Consider the following 15,386-nt stretch of genomic DNA (forward strand, 5'->3'; position numbering starts at 1 on the left):
CACCATCTTTTTTGTCATGAGCATTTGAGTCCTCGTTTGAACCGTCCCTGAAAGGAATTTCTCCGATTCCTGCTCCTGTCCACACGTGTACGGGTTGGCTTTTCCCTCCTTGAGCTAAACGCCCAATGATCTCTCTTGTTCGCTTAGATTATCGAGCAACCGAATAACCGATGCAAGCATCATTGCTGGTAGCACTGTAGCCTGTCAAACCACCATCTGAAATGATCATATGAGCAAGCTCCATTTGATTTATTTGCACCAGCCACACGTACGCCATAATCCTGCATTGTTTGCAACCACCCAGTGTAGTTCTTTTTCTTTTGGGTCACAAAGATGACGGCATGCCGCCAACGAGTGTAATATAATTCTCATGGCGAAGTGAAAACTTATTTTGAATACTAGTACAAGTCTTACACGTTTCAGACTTTAAACTATTATACTTCACTCTTGTTGCGAAGTTTTATCATCGAAGCACTCAATAGTTTTCATCTATATCAGATAAGATATGTTTAATAATTGTTATAACCGGAGAGGATTGACCTTCTTCCTGTCCCCTCTTTCTTCCTCTCCCACATTTTCTCCCTCGTCTCTCCACGATTCTCCATGGTGCACCACTGTAGGGGCTTGAGCCCTCTCAGCCCTCCTCCCGGTGGATTCACCACTGACTTAAGTAGTGCACTAGTATCAGGGTAAAGAATTTTTTTATTAACAATCTGTAAAATATGAAATGAAGATATTATTGTCATTTCGGCTTAAGTTTGGTCCATGCGAAGTGGCATTGTGGCAACGCCACTTGATTTGTTTTATTTGCAGGGAAATGAGATAAGACAAGCAAACCAGTTAAGCTGCCACCTTATGATTAGCCGGCCCCTACCCTCCCCTACCTTCATATCACCGCTCCACGTCCTCGCCCTTGGCAACGCGACACGCCACGACGCAGCACAGCCCGCCCCCGCGCGCGCGCTCGCTCGCTCGCTCTAGCCCGGCCACTACATCGCGAGCTCGTGCAGGTGCCAGTGCCGCCCATGGAGATTGACCTGGACGCCGTGCGCGCGGTACGCGTGCTGGGCCGCGGCGCCATGGGCACGGTCTTCCTCGTCGTGGACGGCGGCGGCGAGGCCTACGCGCTCAAGGTCTTCGACAAGCGCTCCCCCGCGGCGGTGTCCAGGCGGCCGCCCGCGGGCGACGCCACGCGCCGCGCGCGGTGGGAGGTGTCCGTGCTGTCCCGCCTTGCGCACCCGCACCTGCCGTCCCTGCTCGGCTGCGCCGAGACGCCCGACATGCTGGCGTGGGCCGTGCCCTACTGCCCCGGCGGCGACCTCAACGAGCTCCGCCACGCGCAGCCCGACCGTGTGTTCTCCCCCGCGGCCATCAGGTTCTACGTCGCCGAGGTTGTCTCCGCGCTCGCCGAGCTCCACGCCGCCGGGATCGCGTACCGCGACCTCAAGCCCGAGAACGTCCTCCTCCGCACCGACGGCCACGTCACGTTGACCGACTTTGACCTCTCCCGCCTCCTCCCGCCCAAGTCCCCTTCCGCGTCCACGTCTACCTCGTCGTCGGGCTCGGCGACGTCGTCGCCGCCACCTCAGCTCCAGAGCCACGGCCGGAGCCAGTACCACCACCTGAAGCGCATCTTCAAGAGGAGCGAGTCCTCGGTGGCCGCGACAACGTCCGGACAGGAGGAGCGGCACAACCAAGCCTGGTACCTGAACAGAAGCGACGGCGGGGTCGACCAGGTCAAGAAGACGAAGTCGGCGAGGGTGTTGCCGATGGACCGCGGCAAGAAGCGCGCGAGCTTCTGCTCTGCCGCGACCGTCAGCGCGGGCGAGAGGTCGTTCTCGTTCGTGGGCACGGAGGAGTACGTGGCGCCGGAGGTGGTGCGGGGCGATGGGCACGAGTTTGCCGTCGACTGGTGGGCGCTCGGGGTGCTCGTCTACGAGATGGCATACGGGAAGACGCCGTTCCGGGGCCGGAGCCGGAAGGAGACGTTCCGGAACGTGCTGCTCCGGGAGCCGGAGTTCTCCGCGGACGCGCGGCGGCGGTGGCCGGAGCTCAACGACCTCATCTCACGTCTGCTGAAAAAAGATCCCGGAAGGCGGCTGGGCTTCTCCGGCGGCGCTGACGAGGTCCGGTCCCACCCGTTCTTCGCCGGGGTGGCGTGGGACTTGCTCGGGGAGGTGTCCCGGCCGCCCTACATCCCCCCGCTGGCCGATGACATTGTCGCCTTCGAGGGATTCAGCTTGGTAGACTACTTTAATAAGCTTCACCAGCCTCCACCGTCGCCGGCGGAGCATTCGCCAGAGGCAGAGCTCTTGCCAGAGTTCTGATGTCGGCTGTTTCACTCGAGATTTGTTCTCCCTGTTATTCCATTTTGCACCCTCAAAAGGCACTATGTATGGTAACGAGGGGTGTAAATGGGGGATTCCATTTAACGAATAGCGGTATCTGCGAACACTATTTTGCCGGAGGATAACTGAGCCAGTTCCAAGCAAACATCGAAGGAGCCACAGCCATGTGAGCTGCTTGATTAAGTGTATACAACTTGTAACTCCAAGAAAATACACAAGAGCTGACATTTAGCCTCCTTGTATGACGCGCCTAAACGAAGTCTTATCTAGATATCTTTGACTACCCTAAGACAGTATTACAAAGCTCTTAGAATGTTGCCAAGTAGAAAGCACTCAAGTACCATTTCTCTACAGGTATCTTAGCCTAGAATATTCATCTAGTCTTATCCAATTTGTTACTCTGTCCAAAAATAAATTTTGATCATTACTTTCTCTTAGAATATTCTAGCAATTGCTACAAAATCAATATTATATTAAATATACTTTGAAATATGAATCTATTGATATAGCTTTTGTGTACTAAACATGCATATAATTTGAATAATTACTGATTATGCAGACGGGCAGGAGCCCAATGGTTAGGCTCCAAGGTGGGAGCCCGACCGGCGGGGGTTCAATTCCCCTGTCCTGCACCAGCCCTTGGTCTCCTGAAAGACCGCGCAAATTTGGCTGCGCATTAAAAAAAATTATTGATTAAAACTTTCAAAATTTAACTTTTTCAAACCAAAATAGGGCTTACAAAAACGGACAGAGAGAGTAATATTTAGACAATTCCTATCATACAAAATATCTAGCTCTAGATATATATTTCCGTACTTCATTACATACTCGTTCGTGCATGCTCACAATCTTTCTATATTTACAACCATGATCTCTGATTAATTTCTACTGCAGATCCACCTCTGGTACCCGTACGTGCATCCTGACGGATCCATGCTTTAATGAGTGTTCGCGTTCGCAAACAAAATTATGGGAAATGCATAACTTTTGGTTTTCGTAAGACAAACTACCAATTTTTTATTGATAGGGCGGATTAAACATGAAAAAAAAACCAAGATCAAACTAGGCGATTTCCACACCTGCGAGAGGAACCCTCAACTGAACACCCCGTGCTGGAGGCAAAATCTCGTGCTGGAGGCGAAATGCCCACTAGCAAAACAGCCAGCATTACTCTGCCTAAAACACATCGCACGGCCAAGCAAACAAACTCCTGGCGATGAGAAGGACCATAACAGCACAGAGCTTGAGATAGAAGAATAGAAGCAAAGGCAAGGTGTTTTAGTAAGAGAAATGCTGGCCGTTTGATCTTCAGGATGGTGTACGGCACACAGAAGAAGCGCATTGCACATAGCCCCAACTCCTCGCCTCCTCCTAAGTGGCACATCGATGATAAACCTGCTTGCCTTCAGAATTGAAACAACTGATATAAGAACCACGAGGCCTCTTCGACGGTCGATCTGCATCTCTGGCTAACATCTGCAAACGACGACAACAAACTCAAAGGCCTCTCGAACGACCAGCCTGAAACTCCTAAAGACTCTAACAACAAATGCCCCCCAATAGCAGGGCCGGTCTGGAGGAGGGTCGAGCGGTGCGACCGCCCTGGACCCTCAAAATTCAAAGGCCTCATATGTATATATATATACTGTGTATATCGGTCTAAAAATAAACTGAAAAAAATTAGATTTGAAGGATTTATATTTAATAATAAATCCTATTTTTAATCTCGCTTCGGACCACCGAAATATCAGGACCAGGCCTGCCCAATAGTATAGCTTGCTTGGAACCTCTTGGAAAGCAGACCGACCGACGACCGAGTGGGCAGCACTGTGGGAGGTGGTGAAGCTGAAGACCGACAGCTCAAACACTGGTGAAGGATGACGGCGACGAATGCGGTATGGCAAGCTCCAAATTGCTAGTCCTTCGTTACTGACCAAAGATGCTAATATTACTTGATTGCTGTTATTGTACTTCAACACAAATAGAACTGAGGTAAATTACAAAATCAAGTAACAGTTTAACACTAGTTATCTTCAACAGAATCTCTGATTTCTGAGCGTATAGTTCGTCGAGCGTGTGCATAGCCTATCTGATCTGAAAACAAATATGCTAATCATACAGATTGCTCATCTCAGAGATGAGAGATAGAATTAGGTGATCTGCTTTATACTTGACCATGCGTTTGCAGGCAGGTCACCGTTGATCAAGGTATACTTAATTGCTCAATGCTGGCGCTTAGCGACCGACCGGCCGTACTACTTGAGCAGAAGTTTATATAATGTGTGCAGGCACTCACAGGTCACTGAGACGGCGATCGAGTATTTCAGCCGGTTCAGAGGCGACAACGCAACTTAAACATATGAAAACGTCACTTTTAGCCACGTAATTTACGAAGCGCGATCGGGATGGTTGATGGGGAGTGTTCGATGGTTAGAAGGCATTGGACCAGAGCTTGCTTTCAGAGTATTGCATACACACGGCCGGGCCAACCGGTAAGATTAAGGATGGACGTGCAACCTGAATAGATATCTGTGGATCCACGCTAGCACAACTTAATTAACCAACTTAGTTATTTTGATCTAGTTAAAATAACTAGTTAGTTAATTAAGTTGAACTAAAATAGATATACGAATCGTTTTACGCCCATCTCTAAGTAAGATTAAATTTTTTGATAGACTTTAGCTGCTAATATCTTTGCTTGAGGTCGTAAGCAAACCGATGCAGGCATTGGTACATAATTTTGGTAAATTGGTTGCTCAATCCCGGCTACTTTTGCATCGCAAAATGACTACGCATATATATGGCCAAGCCAGACAGTTGTACTGGCGAGCTGCACGTTCGGGAGCACACGTACGTGAATACGTGATCCTCATGCACGTCGCCTGCGAGAGATGGCCGCCGGGCGCGCGCGGCAACTGCACTGTGATGCATGCTGCTTTGTCCGGCACGATAAGAACATCGGATTCCGTGAAAGGTGTGGCCTGGATTAGATCACCATGCATGCGGCTAGCTTGGCATGCACTAATGGATTGATCGATGGTCAACGGCGATAGATCACCTCACACATCTACTCCAGAATCCAGATGAACACGACGCGCCATGATCATATATGCACAGCACGTACTACGCGACGCAGGCATGAGTTGTTAATTTGGTGTCATCCATCGATCGATCGATCGATCACGCCCAATTTGATTATTAACACAACATGCATGCAGCATGCTAAGTTAGCTTCAACGCTACACAACATGTGGCAATTAGTATTCGAATAGACCGGACCGGCCGGATAGTTATAAGCGCTAGCTGATTGTGCTTTTCGGGAAAGGAAATATATGGCGTAAGAACTGCACCTGTTTGTTCGAGTATCATGTACACATGCATATGAACCTGAATTTTTCACATATCTTTGCACATACATAGATTATTAAGATCATTTATTTATATTAAGATTTATACGAAAGAGATATTGGAATAATTATGGGACAAGTCGTGTGTGCATATGGGCGTAAGGAATTGCATTTCCCTAATGCATATCGACCACACGTGTGCATGCATAGAACTACAGAAATGCTCGCTGTAGCTCCCACACGCGACTCAAGCTTTTGACTCCTGCAACGCGCCCCCATGCATGCAGCTGCATGGGCCACACTGACTGCAGAAGGTGGGTTAATATAGAATATATAATCCGAGAATCCGTCAGATGTTTTTGCAACAGACAAGTGAAAAGCAACTCACATGCATGCTAGCTAACAGCAGGCAACAAGCATGCATGTGAAAAGAAAGCTTGCTGGATAACGACAATTGCTGCAGGAAGATCGCAAGCTAGCTTCGCATCGCATCGCACGCACGTTAACCAGTGGATGAACCGGACAGACGGATCGATGATCTGTGCGTGCGGTTAGCACTATTTCACCAAAGTTTCGCTTTTTGGGAATTTCGGTGGAGAATAAAATGTCTAATTTCGGATTTTTCTCTCACTGATATGTGAGATGCACAGAGAGGATGAAATATAATTGTAATTCCTGTGCAATTTCACGAATTTTGACCTTTTCGTTGGTGGATGAAGAAAATTGTAAAACTATATTGAAATCCCTGCTCAGGATTAAGGAACAAGAGCTATAGCTAGCTGCGATCAAGGTTCAAAAAATTGTTTGGACCCTGAAAATCGCTCCTCCACGGTAACCGGAAATTTGCAGTTATCGTGAAAACTACTCAAAATTCGGTAGAAATTTACTCAAAATGTACTCGATCAAATTTAAAATTTAGAGACAAAATCAATCAATTTGACATTCGGTAACCGGTTGAATTACATCGGTTACCGAACGCATTCGACGATTTATCGACCGATTTTTCCCACATTTTCTATATTATCGGTAACCGTTCGAATCTGTCAGTAACCGCTCAGTTTTAGCGATTTATCGAACAGTTTTCTCGAATTTCAGTAAAGTTCAATAAAAAACTAAAAAATGGCTCAAACTTGTAAAATCAATAATTAATTCATCTAAGCTTCAAATAAAGTAAAATAAATTTTATTGGTTTTCCTGTAACATGATCTATATGATAAAAGTATTTATACTCATAAAAAGTTGAATATTTTCTATGAGAAAATGTAATTTCTGAACCAAGTTAAATGCATAATTTACTCTTTGCTAATCCAAAAATCATGAAACCAATTTTTTTTTAGTCTTCATATGAACTCATGAAATAGTTATCGTAAGATGTAGGATTGTGTAAATGTGTTGCAACTAGATTAATTCATAACAAATCCATCACACCTCCAAATTAGTGAAACCACTTTTATTAGTTTACTTATACTACTCTTTATGTAGGAAAAATAATAGTAGACATAAAAAAGTTAATTACAATATTGTTTCTTAACATATTCACTTTATGCTTGTGAACTTTGTAAAAATTATGGATAAATTAATAAAACTCTAAATAAAATGAAACCAATTTTAAATATCATCTTAATATACGCCCTATACAAGAAAATTTGCATTTACATATTAAGTTTTTTCTTAACGTAAGTTAATAAATGAGCTGCACGCCTCAACTTTTTTTTTTCAAATTTCCTCCATATAAAATAGGATTCAAACGACATTATATTTGAAGTTTTTTCATTGAATGTCTTATAATTGTCTCAAGTTTCTTTTAGGATTTTTTTAATTTTTTAAATTTAAAATCGAAAACCGTTCGATTTATAATACCGTGCGGTCCGGTAACCGCCGGAGAGAACAATATAATGGGCGCCGGCCTGTCCGCCGGTAGGTCCTACCTTGATGTGGTGTTTGCTCATAAGAGGGTGGACAAGGTTACGGTCAGCCGACGGCGACGTGCATGCGGTGACAAATCGGAGAAAGTCGTGTGTCGATCGATATATTTTTAGAGGCTCGATAACGAGTATTGTTTATCCGTCTACTGAAATACCACTACAAATATGCAGTTGTAAAGCAGGAGCTAGCTAGCGAGTCTTAAACCCGTACTCATTGCACAAAGATACTGTCGAGATGAAAACTGCTGTTTTTTTCTTTTTCGAAAGCATGTCACGCGGCCAATTTTATAATAGAAGAGAAGAGTTAGTCTATTTTATAAGTGAAATTGGATCTGAAAATTATATAGCTGAAGTACAGTTTAGAAGCATAAAATCGGCTGACGACCCCGAGATGAAAATACGATCTCTAATCAACAAAAAAACACCCAACCAAAAGATACAACCAAAGAAACCGGACAATTCTAACCTAACTCAACTCACACGCTAACCAACCAACCAATTGATCCATCAACTCAACTCGATCGGTGGAGCTCTGCTCCCACGCCACACCTCTTCTCACCAACAAGCCAACAGTGTGTCGCTTCGGAGAAGCACATATTGGACAATTGCGGCAGTCAAGAAACGCCGATCAAGAAGGAAAATTGTTGCCAACTAGAAGATGTAGGGGTCAACCTACAAAGAAACATGCAGACATCAAAGAGCACGGTAGGCATCCTAGATGACACCTTCAGGAAGAGAGCGACGATGACGCTATCATCGCTTGACCGGAGAGTCGGTTAGGGTTTTCACCCGAAGGAGCAACAAGGGAGAAGGATCCGCCCCAATAACACCTTAAGGAATGAGATGATGCCCAAGGACACCAACGTCATCGGCACTGGCACACAACCAAGCAAGGTTTTCACCTGCAACTCCTCCACCTCAATGTTTACGCAAGATGGCAGAAGCCAAGTAAGACTGTCCCAGGGCCCGACAACCAGCAAACCTCGTAGTCACACCATCCCAACACCTTCCCCAAGCTGGAGACCCTGCAGCCCCATTAGATGTCCCTGCAAAAGAGGGGAGAAGCCGTGAGTAGCCCAAGCCGAGGGGGTGGGTAGGGGGAGGGTGGAGTAGTGCAGCCACCAGCACGTCGGTGATGCCGATCCACACCGAGGCAAACAACGTCAGCCTCCTAGGACTTAGAGCCTCAGCTGCTCTAGTGAAACCAAAGCAGCCCAGACCGAGCAAAGGGAGGAGGCAGGCATTTGCAAAGAGACCCAGGCCACGCCAAAGCACAACAACATCATGAACTCTCACCACCCAATCGCCAAGCACTACACCGAGGAGACCTCGCAGGCCAGAAGGAGGAAGCCCAGGGAAGGAGCAATGGTAGGCGACGAGAGGCAGAGTTGACCTCCCCACCAACAGACCAGGGGGCAATAGAGCCGCCAACCGACAGCGACGCCCCGAAGCCCCCTTGGCCAAAGAGGTCGCCATCCACCCCGCCATGGCTGTCGGCCTAGCCAGCCGACCTAGGGGCGACCAGTCAGGACTGGTGGAGCTCGGATTTGGACCCCAAAGGGAAGATCCACCACCGTCATGAGCAGATCGGGCCCTAGGACGCCTAGATCCGCTCGGCCAGAGACGAGGAAGCCAGAATTTTACCACGACGGAGTACTTAGGGGGAAGTAGAGGAAAGAAGGGAGCATAGTGGAGAGGAGAAACCACGGAGGCCCACTGCTGGAGGCCATCGTTGCTGGCTAGCACTGGCGGTGGCCACGACAGAGCCTGTAGGCAGTGACCTTAACAGGCGGGGTCTATGTCACCCCTCAGGGCAGCGACACGAGAGCTCAGTTTTTCTCCCTGTTGTAACTACGGGCTAAAAAGAAATTGGAATGCTTGCTCAGAAGAGAAAACTGCTGCTTTCTCTGGGGAGAAAAAAATAAACAAGACATGAACCATTCAAAGCTGACACGCTTCGAACACTTGCTCAGAAGTGGTTTCTCTTATGTCGTTAGTGACACGTGAGACTCACTGAAAATTGATTTATATATCTACGATCATGTCACGATGCAGCAGGTACTCAGCATCTCCTTCCCTCGTTGTCATCGACGGTGCCATACGCCGAGCAAGTGAGGGTTGGGCCATGGCCGACGCAGTGGTTGGGGCACGCGACGTGGATTGGAGGGATCGGGGCAATCCAAACAAAACGACTGAGCTGCATGTAGACTACAGGCAGGAGCAGCCGCACGAGCGCACGGGGGGCTAGGCTTCGATTCGTTCGGGCGATCGACCGCACGTCACAGGTTATGTTTTTTTACATTTTTTAATATTAATATTTAAATAAATAGATCCTGAGAAAAAAATTTGTTCAAATAAACGTCTACCGTCCTTTGAAAAGACTACCCTTTTAGAGAGCAGCTAGCATGCTATAGTAGCACAGGTATCTCTTACTGTACTTTGAGAGGACGGTTAAGCCATAAACTCCCTTTATCGTCCTTCAGAGTGCGGTTAACACCCATACCAAGCTCACTCCCGTGCCTGCCTTCTCACCGTCCTCTGAGAGTGTGGTTGCCACTACCGTCCTCTCAGGGACGGTTAGTCAGTTTTACTATTAAAATAACAAAAATTTTAAAAGTTATCTAAGATAAAAAATAATAAAATCTCAGAAAATATTAAAGTGAAGATAGAATAAATACATGTAAGTGAAATAAAAAAATCACAGTGAATGTTAGATAAAATATATACATGAGATGAGTATATGGAATTTGAACATTACTAAGTAGCACATGTGATACATCTAAGATATATACACAACTTAGGTAATTAATTAAAAATGATATAATCATCTTGAATTTAATAAGTACAACATTTAGTAGCATAAATATTATAGATAAAATAGCCCTTGGAGATTTTCTATATCGTATCTTCCGTTCCATCAAATGGTAATCATATTATAGGGATTTTTGTCTACGTGATGCTGGATATACGAAAAATAATCAAAGTTAGGATCCCAGTCATCGGTCTCGTTGTCAGAGAATTCGTAACGGCGTAGAGTTCTCTTAGGAGTAAACACGGTGTCCTTATTTTAACACCCTGAGTTTTAGTATTTTAGAAAATAGCAAAATTCACTCTAAATTAAAACTTTTTCTAATTATTTAATTAGTATAAAATCAATAAAATATATATTTGATGTATATATACTTATATGTATATATTCAAATATATTATTTGGCTAAGTATTTCAAAGATCACTAAATTAATTTCTAAATAATCGATGCAATAAATTGGGCCTAAGTATTTTGTTTATTGCTTTTATGGTTCTTGTGTGGCGATTCGAATTTGACTATCTCTTAAATTCGAATATGTTTTAATTCCTTTTGGTAATTTTCTAATCCAAATTAATGTGTGAAAATTGATCTTCCAATCCAACTCAAATATTCTTTTTGAATAAATCTCAAATCCAAATCTTAAATTCAAATACTTCTATTTTGAATTTAATCCCAAATATCTTAAAGCAAGAATCATTCAAATCATCATCAATTTCGTATCAAATGCAATTTGAATCATTCGAGATATATGCAAATGATTTCAAGTTTGATCGTTTCGCAAATTCAATTCAATCCAATTCATTTCAAATCGATTCGAATCAAGTTTAAGTTTGAATCTCATATTTGAATCCTCGTTCCAAAGTCATGTCAATTCCTAATTCAAATCCTATTTGAATTATGCCAATCTAATTCAATTCAAATTATATTACACTAGTCCATCAACCCGTGCTTTTGCACGGGCTAGTCGTTCTCATTTATAGTTTTTGCCCTTCCGCATTGCACCTCCGTCTGAGTTCGACGCATGTCTCATTGAAACATTAGCTCGGACTATGTCAGTTCTCAGCTACAGTATGTCTATCGTAATTTCATGAATCCATATTTTGGCTTCCCAATTTTATTCTTAACGGCTGTAGTTGTAAAAACAACTTTTTACCTCTTCATATTAAGTTGAAACCTTAGTTCTTGTTGCACCACTCTCTTTGAATTTTATTAAGAAATTAGGATTCCAACTCATATATTGCATCTTTAGTTGTTGTAATGGCATAAACAGGCACTTCGGCCAGCACCACAGTTCTCGTGATACCGGATATAATATTATAATCTATAATAAAACTATATATACATATGTTATAATGTTATAATATTTTGGTCTAAATATAATAAATTAATTTATAGTAGAAACTTACATAATTCTTATTTAATATTAAAGAAACATCTTTCTTGATTACTAAACCTAGAAATCGATATGCTCATCGCTCCCTCCTAATCTCATTGGTAGCCTAGTGCAGCCACAGTGGTATTCATGGCGGCATGCATGTATGATGGTGGCCCGCATGATACATTATACTTTGAGTTTGATTTTTCATAATGACAAAGATGTGTAATTTACAAACATATATAGGGGTATTTTGGGTTTTTTAATGGTATAGGTGGGTAATTTAGAAGCTGGTTTAGGAGATATTTTGGATCATTATTTTATAATGGTATAGGTTGGTAATTTAGATACAAGTTAGATCCAATGGTTACTGTTCTTAGTCTACCAAATCAATAGCTGGATGTTTTATTTTTTTATTAAAATTTCTAGAATTTATCTTTTTTTAAGCACGTCTCATCTAGAATCACCGTGAAGCTTTCAAAGAACCTTCAATTAGTAAATATAAAGAAAGATTCATTTGAATCACCGTTCAAATCCTTCTCACTACATCTCAAGATCTTTTCATCTCTCTCTATTCTCCCCGATCACATCTCCTTATCCTCACGTTCAATTACCGGATACTTTCGATCTGTCCATGTGCCTGCGTGTGCGCGTGAGGACCACGACGCCACATCACCCAAAGATGACCAAATGGGCTAATCGGGCCGGCACGGCCCGAAAACGGTATGGCCCGATTGGCCCATTTACTATAACAGGCCGTGCCGTGCCGGCCCGCGTGCCGAGTTGTCGGCCCACGGCATGGCCCAGCTTTCACCGTGTCATGCCGGGCCGGCCCACGGCACGATCAGCACGATGGGCCCGGCCGGCATGACCGGCTTGTTCGGCACGACGGGCCTAGCCGACACGGTGGAGGCACACTCGGCCCGCTAGCACTTCGAAAATAGGAAAAAAATCAAAAATAATAGCTAAAAAATTCCAAAAAATCAATAAAAATATAGAAAATAAATACATAAGAGCTTTATTGATTGGTTACCTCGTTAAAAACTTTTCTACTAAAAGAAAAAAAGAGTACAACCTATGATTATGCTCCGAAAATTACATGATTTCATTAGAAACCCTAGAAATTTGGTTGCAATATTTAATATGCTTCCTCAAGTGTCCTGTTCTATTTGGAGATCTGGCACCTAATTCTTTACTGCATATATTACACTATGCAAATCTAACCTGTTCCCCGTTAATTTCTCTAAAGACCTTTTCAAAATGTTGCCACACCCATGACCATGCACGCGAGTTCTCGACGTCTTGATCCATGAATTGAAATATGGAATTGATTTCTTGATGTGAAGTGGCTACTGGCTACTTGACTAGCAACTAGAAAAAGAGAGATGGGTGGCCGATAAGATCACATGGAGTTTGAGATGGTATTTATAGGCCAAGATGAGAGGAGAGGTGGGTGGGGGGTGGGGTGGGGCCGTGGGGGCTATTTTAAAAAAATAAATAAAAAATATGAATAAAATAAAAAAAACTTAGAAATAATAGGGACACATGATTAATTCTAAAAATGAGCTTTATTGATAGGTTGCCTCATTAAAAATCTTTCTAGCAAAGGAAAAAAGTGTACAACCTAGCTCAAAATTTTTGAAATTACACGTTCTCATCAGCATCTAGATACAAATTTTGGAATGATTTTTCAAGCTTAGTGTTTTCTGCAGTGTGTTGCAATATAGCTTCAGCTTGTTCCCAATCCTTTACTATAGTGAGTATTTCAACCATCTCACTTGACAGATTTGTTCTTCTCTCTTCGATTATCTTTCCAGTAAGACTGAAGGCAGCCTCAGAAGAAACTATAGATACAGGAACCGTTAACAAATCTCGCGCTAACGGTGAAAGCACTGGATAATTTGTCTTGTGCTCATGCCACCATTGCAGTATGTTGAAGTTTTCTTGTTCATGGCTGATAACGTCACTGTCGATGAAGGTAGTTAGCTCCCCTCCGGATGTTGGAATTTCGGTGCTCGTAGACGATCGTGACGAAGAGTCTGAACTGCTTGATGAAGAACCTGCACCAAATATTTTCCCCCACGTTGTCGTCTTCTTACTTGTTGTGGGTGCTAGTGGAGGTCGTTGCAGGCGAACTCCGCCATACTTTATTTCATATTTACTATAAACTTCGAATAACTTACAACGAATATTAGTATAATAATTAGAATAATTATGGCCAAGAGCATCACCTAGAATTGCGAGAACTCTACAGAAAGCTGCAATTTTAGCTCTAGGATCTAAAATAAAGGCAAATGCATACAAAAAGGAATTTCTTTCCAATACTTTAAGAATTTAGATTTCATAGTTGTTTAAATGAGTAGCAATTTTAACAATATTATGCACTACTAAACAAGATGTTGGATAATAAACTATTGATAAACTCACAGTTAAATCATAAAAAAATTCAAGAAACTCCAGTATCCTTTCAGCAACATACCAATGCGCTTCTGTGAGTAAAGTTTGACCCCCATGCTGATGGTAATGTGCTCTTATATGGTATAATATTTTTAACCATCAAGAAAGTAGAGTTCCATCTCATCGGTATGTCCAGAGCAAACTTACGTGGACGCACACCCATTGCAACAAAATACTGTTTATATGCTGCAATTCGTTGGTTAGAGGAGTTCACAAAAGATATTGCAGTACAAAAATCGTCTAGGTATCGCGACAACCTCTTCAAACCGGATTTTACTATAAAATTGATAATATGACAAGCACAACGTTGATGTAACAAGAAAGATTCAGTATAGGTACTAAACAATGGAGTAAGAATATCCATTGCTCTAGAATTTACACCGGCATTATCTAAAGTGATAGAAAATATTTTATTCGTGAGACCAAAGTCTGCAACTACTTGAGATATTTTTACAGTAATATTTTCACCGGTATGCGCGTTGTCAATCAAACGAAAACCTATTATTCTCTTTTCTAATTCCCAATCATTATTAACAAAATGAGCAACCACACTAAGATAACCCTCTCTAGCTCTACCTGCCCATATGTCCGAGGTCAAAGCAACTAAAAATATACATGTTTGTAACATTTCTTTAAGCTTGCTACGACACATATTGTAATATTTTATCATATCCCTACTAGTTGTTTGTCTAGAAACATGTGTGAACCTAGGATTATGAGCTTGCTTAATGTAATCTTCAAATGCAACAGACTCACCGATATTGAGTGGTAGATCCGCTCTTGCAATGAAGCGACATAGCTCTTTTCGAGCATTGGCAGAGTCGTACTCCCGATGACGAACAGAGCCATCAGGGTTGTACTGCAACACCGTCTTCTTCATGGCTGCTCCACTCTTTCGCTTGCAACTTGTTGCGTGCCTCTTCAAGTGCCCCGTTCCACCCGAGGGCTTTGCAGATAATTCATGTTTGCAAATATACCACCTAGCATACCTGACACTTACCCCATCTTCCTCTTTGTAGAACTTTTCAAAGTCTTGCCAAACTTCGAAAGTACCGGCTCTTGATCTTTTAGACCCGGTGCTTGCTAATGTTTGCGCACTTGTAGAGCCTGGCGATGAAACTGCT

General features: G+C 43.3%; 1 protein-coding gene across 1 annotated transcript; it reads left to right on the forward strand.

The window, feature by feature from the left end:
* Window positions 1–971: 971 nt before the first annotated feature.
* Window positions 972–2,695, forward strand: LOC133897541 (serine/threonine-protein kinase UCNL-like). The gene has a single exon (XM_062338302.1). It carries the CDS (start codon window positions 1,026–1,028, stop codon window positions 2,325–2,327), a length of 1,302 nt encoding a protein of 433 aa, XP_062194286.1. The 5' UTR covers window positions 972–1,025; the 3' UTR covers window positions 2,328–2,695.
* Window positions 2,696–15,386: the final 12,691 nt, after the last annotated feature.

This window comes from Phragmites australis, chromosome 17, assembly GCF_958298935.1.
Source record: "Phragmites australis chromosome 17, lpPhrAust1.1, whole genome shotgun sequence".
NCBI classification, from domain to species: domain Eukaryota; kingdom Viridiplantae; phylum Streptophyta; class Magnoliopsida; order Poales; family Poaceae; genus Phragmites; species Phragmites australis.

Excerpts from the sequence above, each read along its gene's own strand:
- LOC133897541 (XM_062338302.1), top strand. The coding sequence starts at position 1,026 with ATGGAGATTGACCTGGACGCCGTGCGCGCGGTACGCGTGCTGGGCCGC.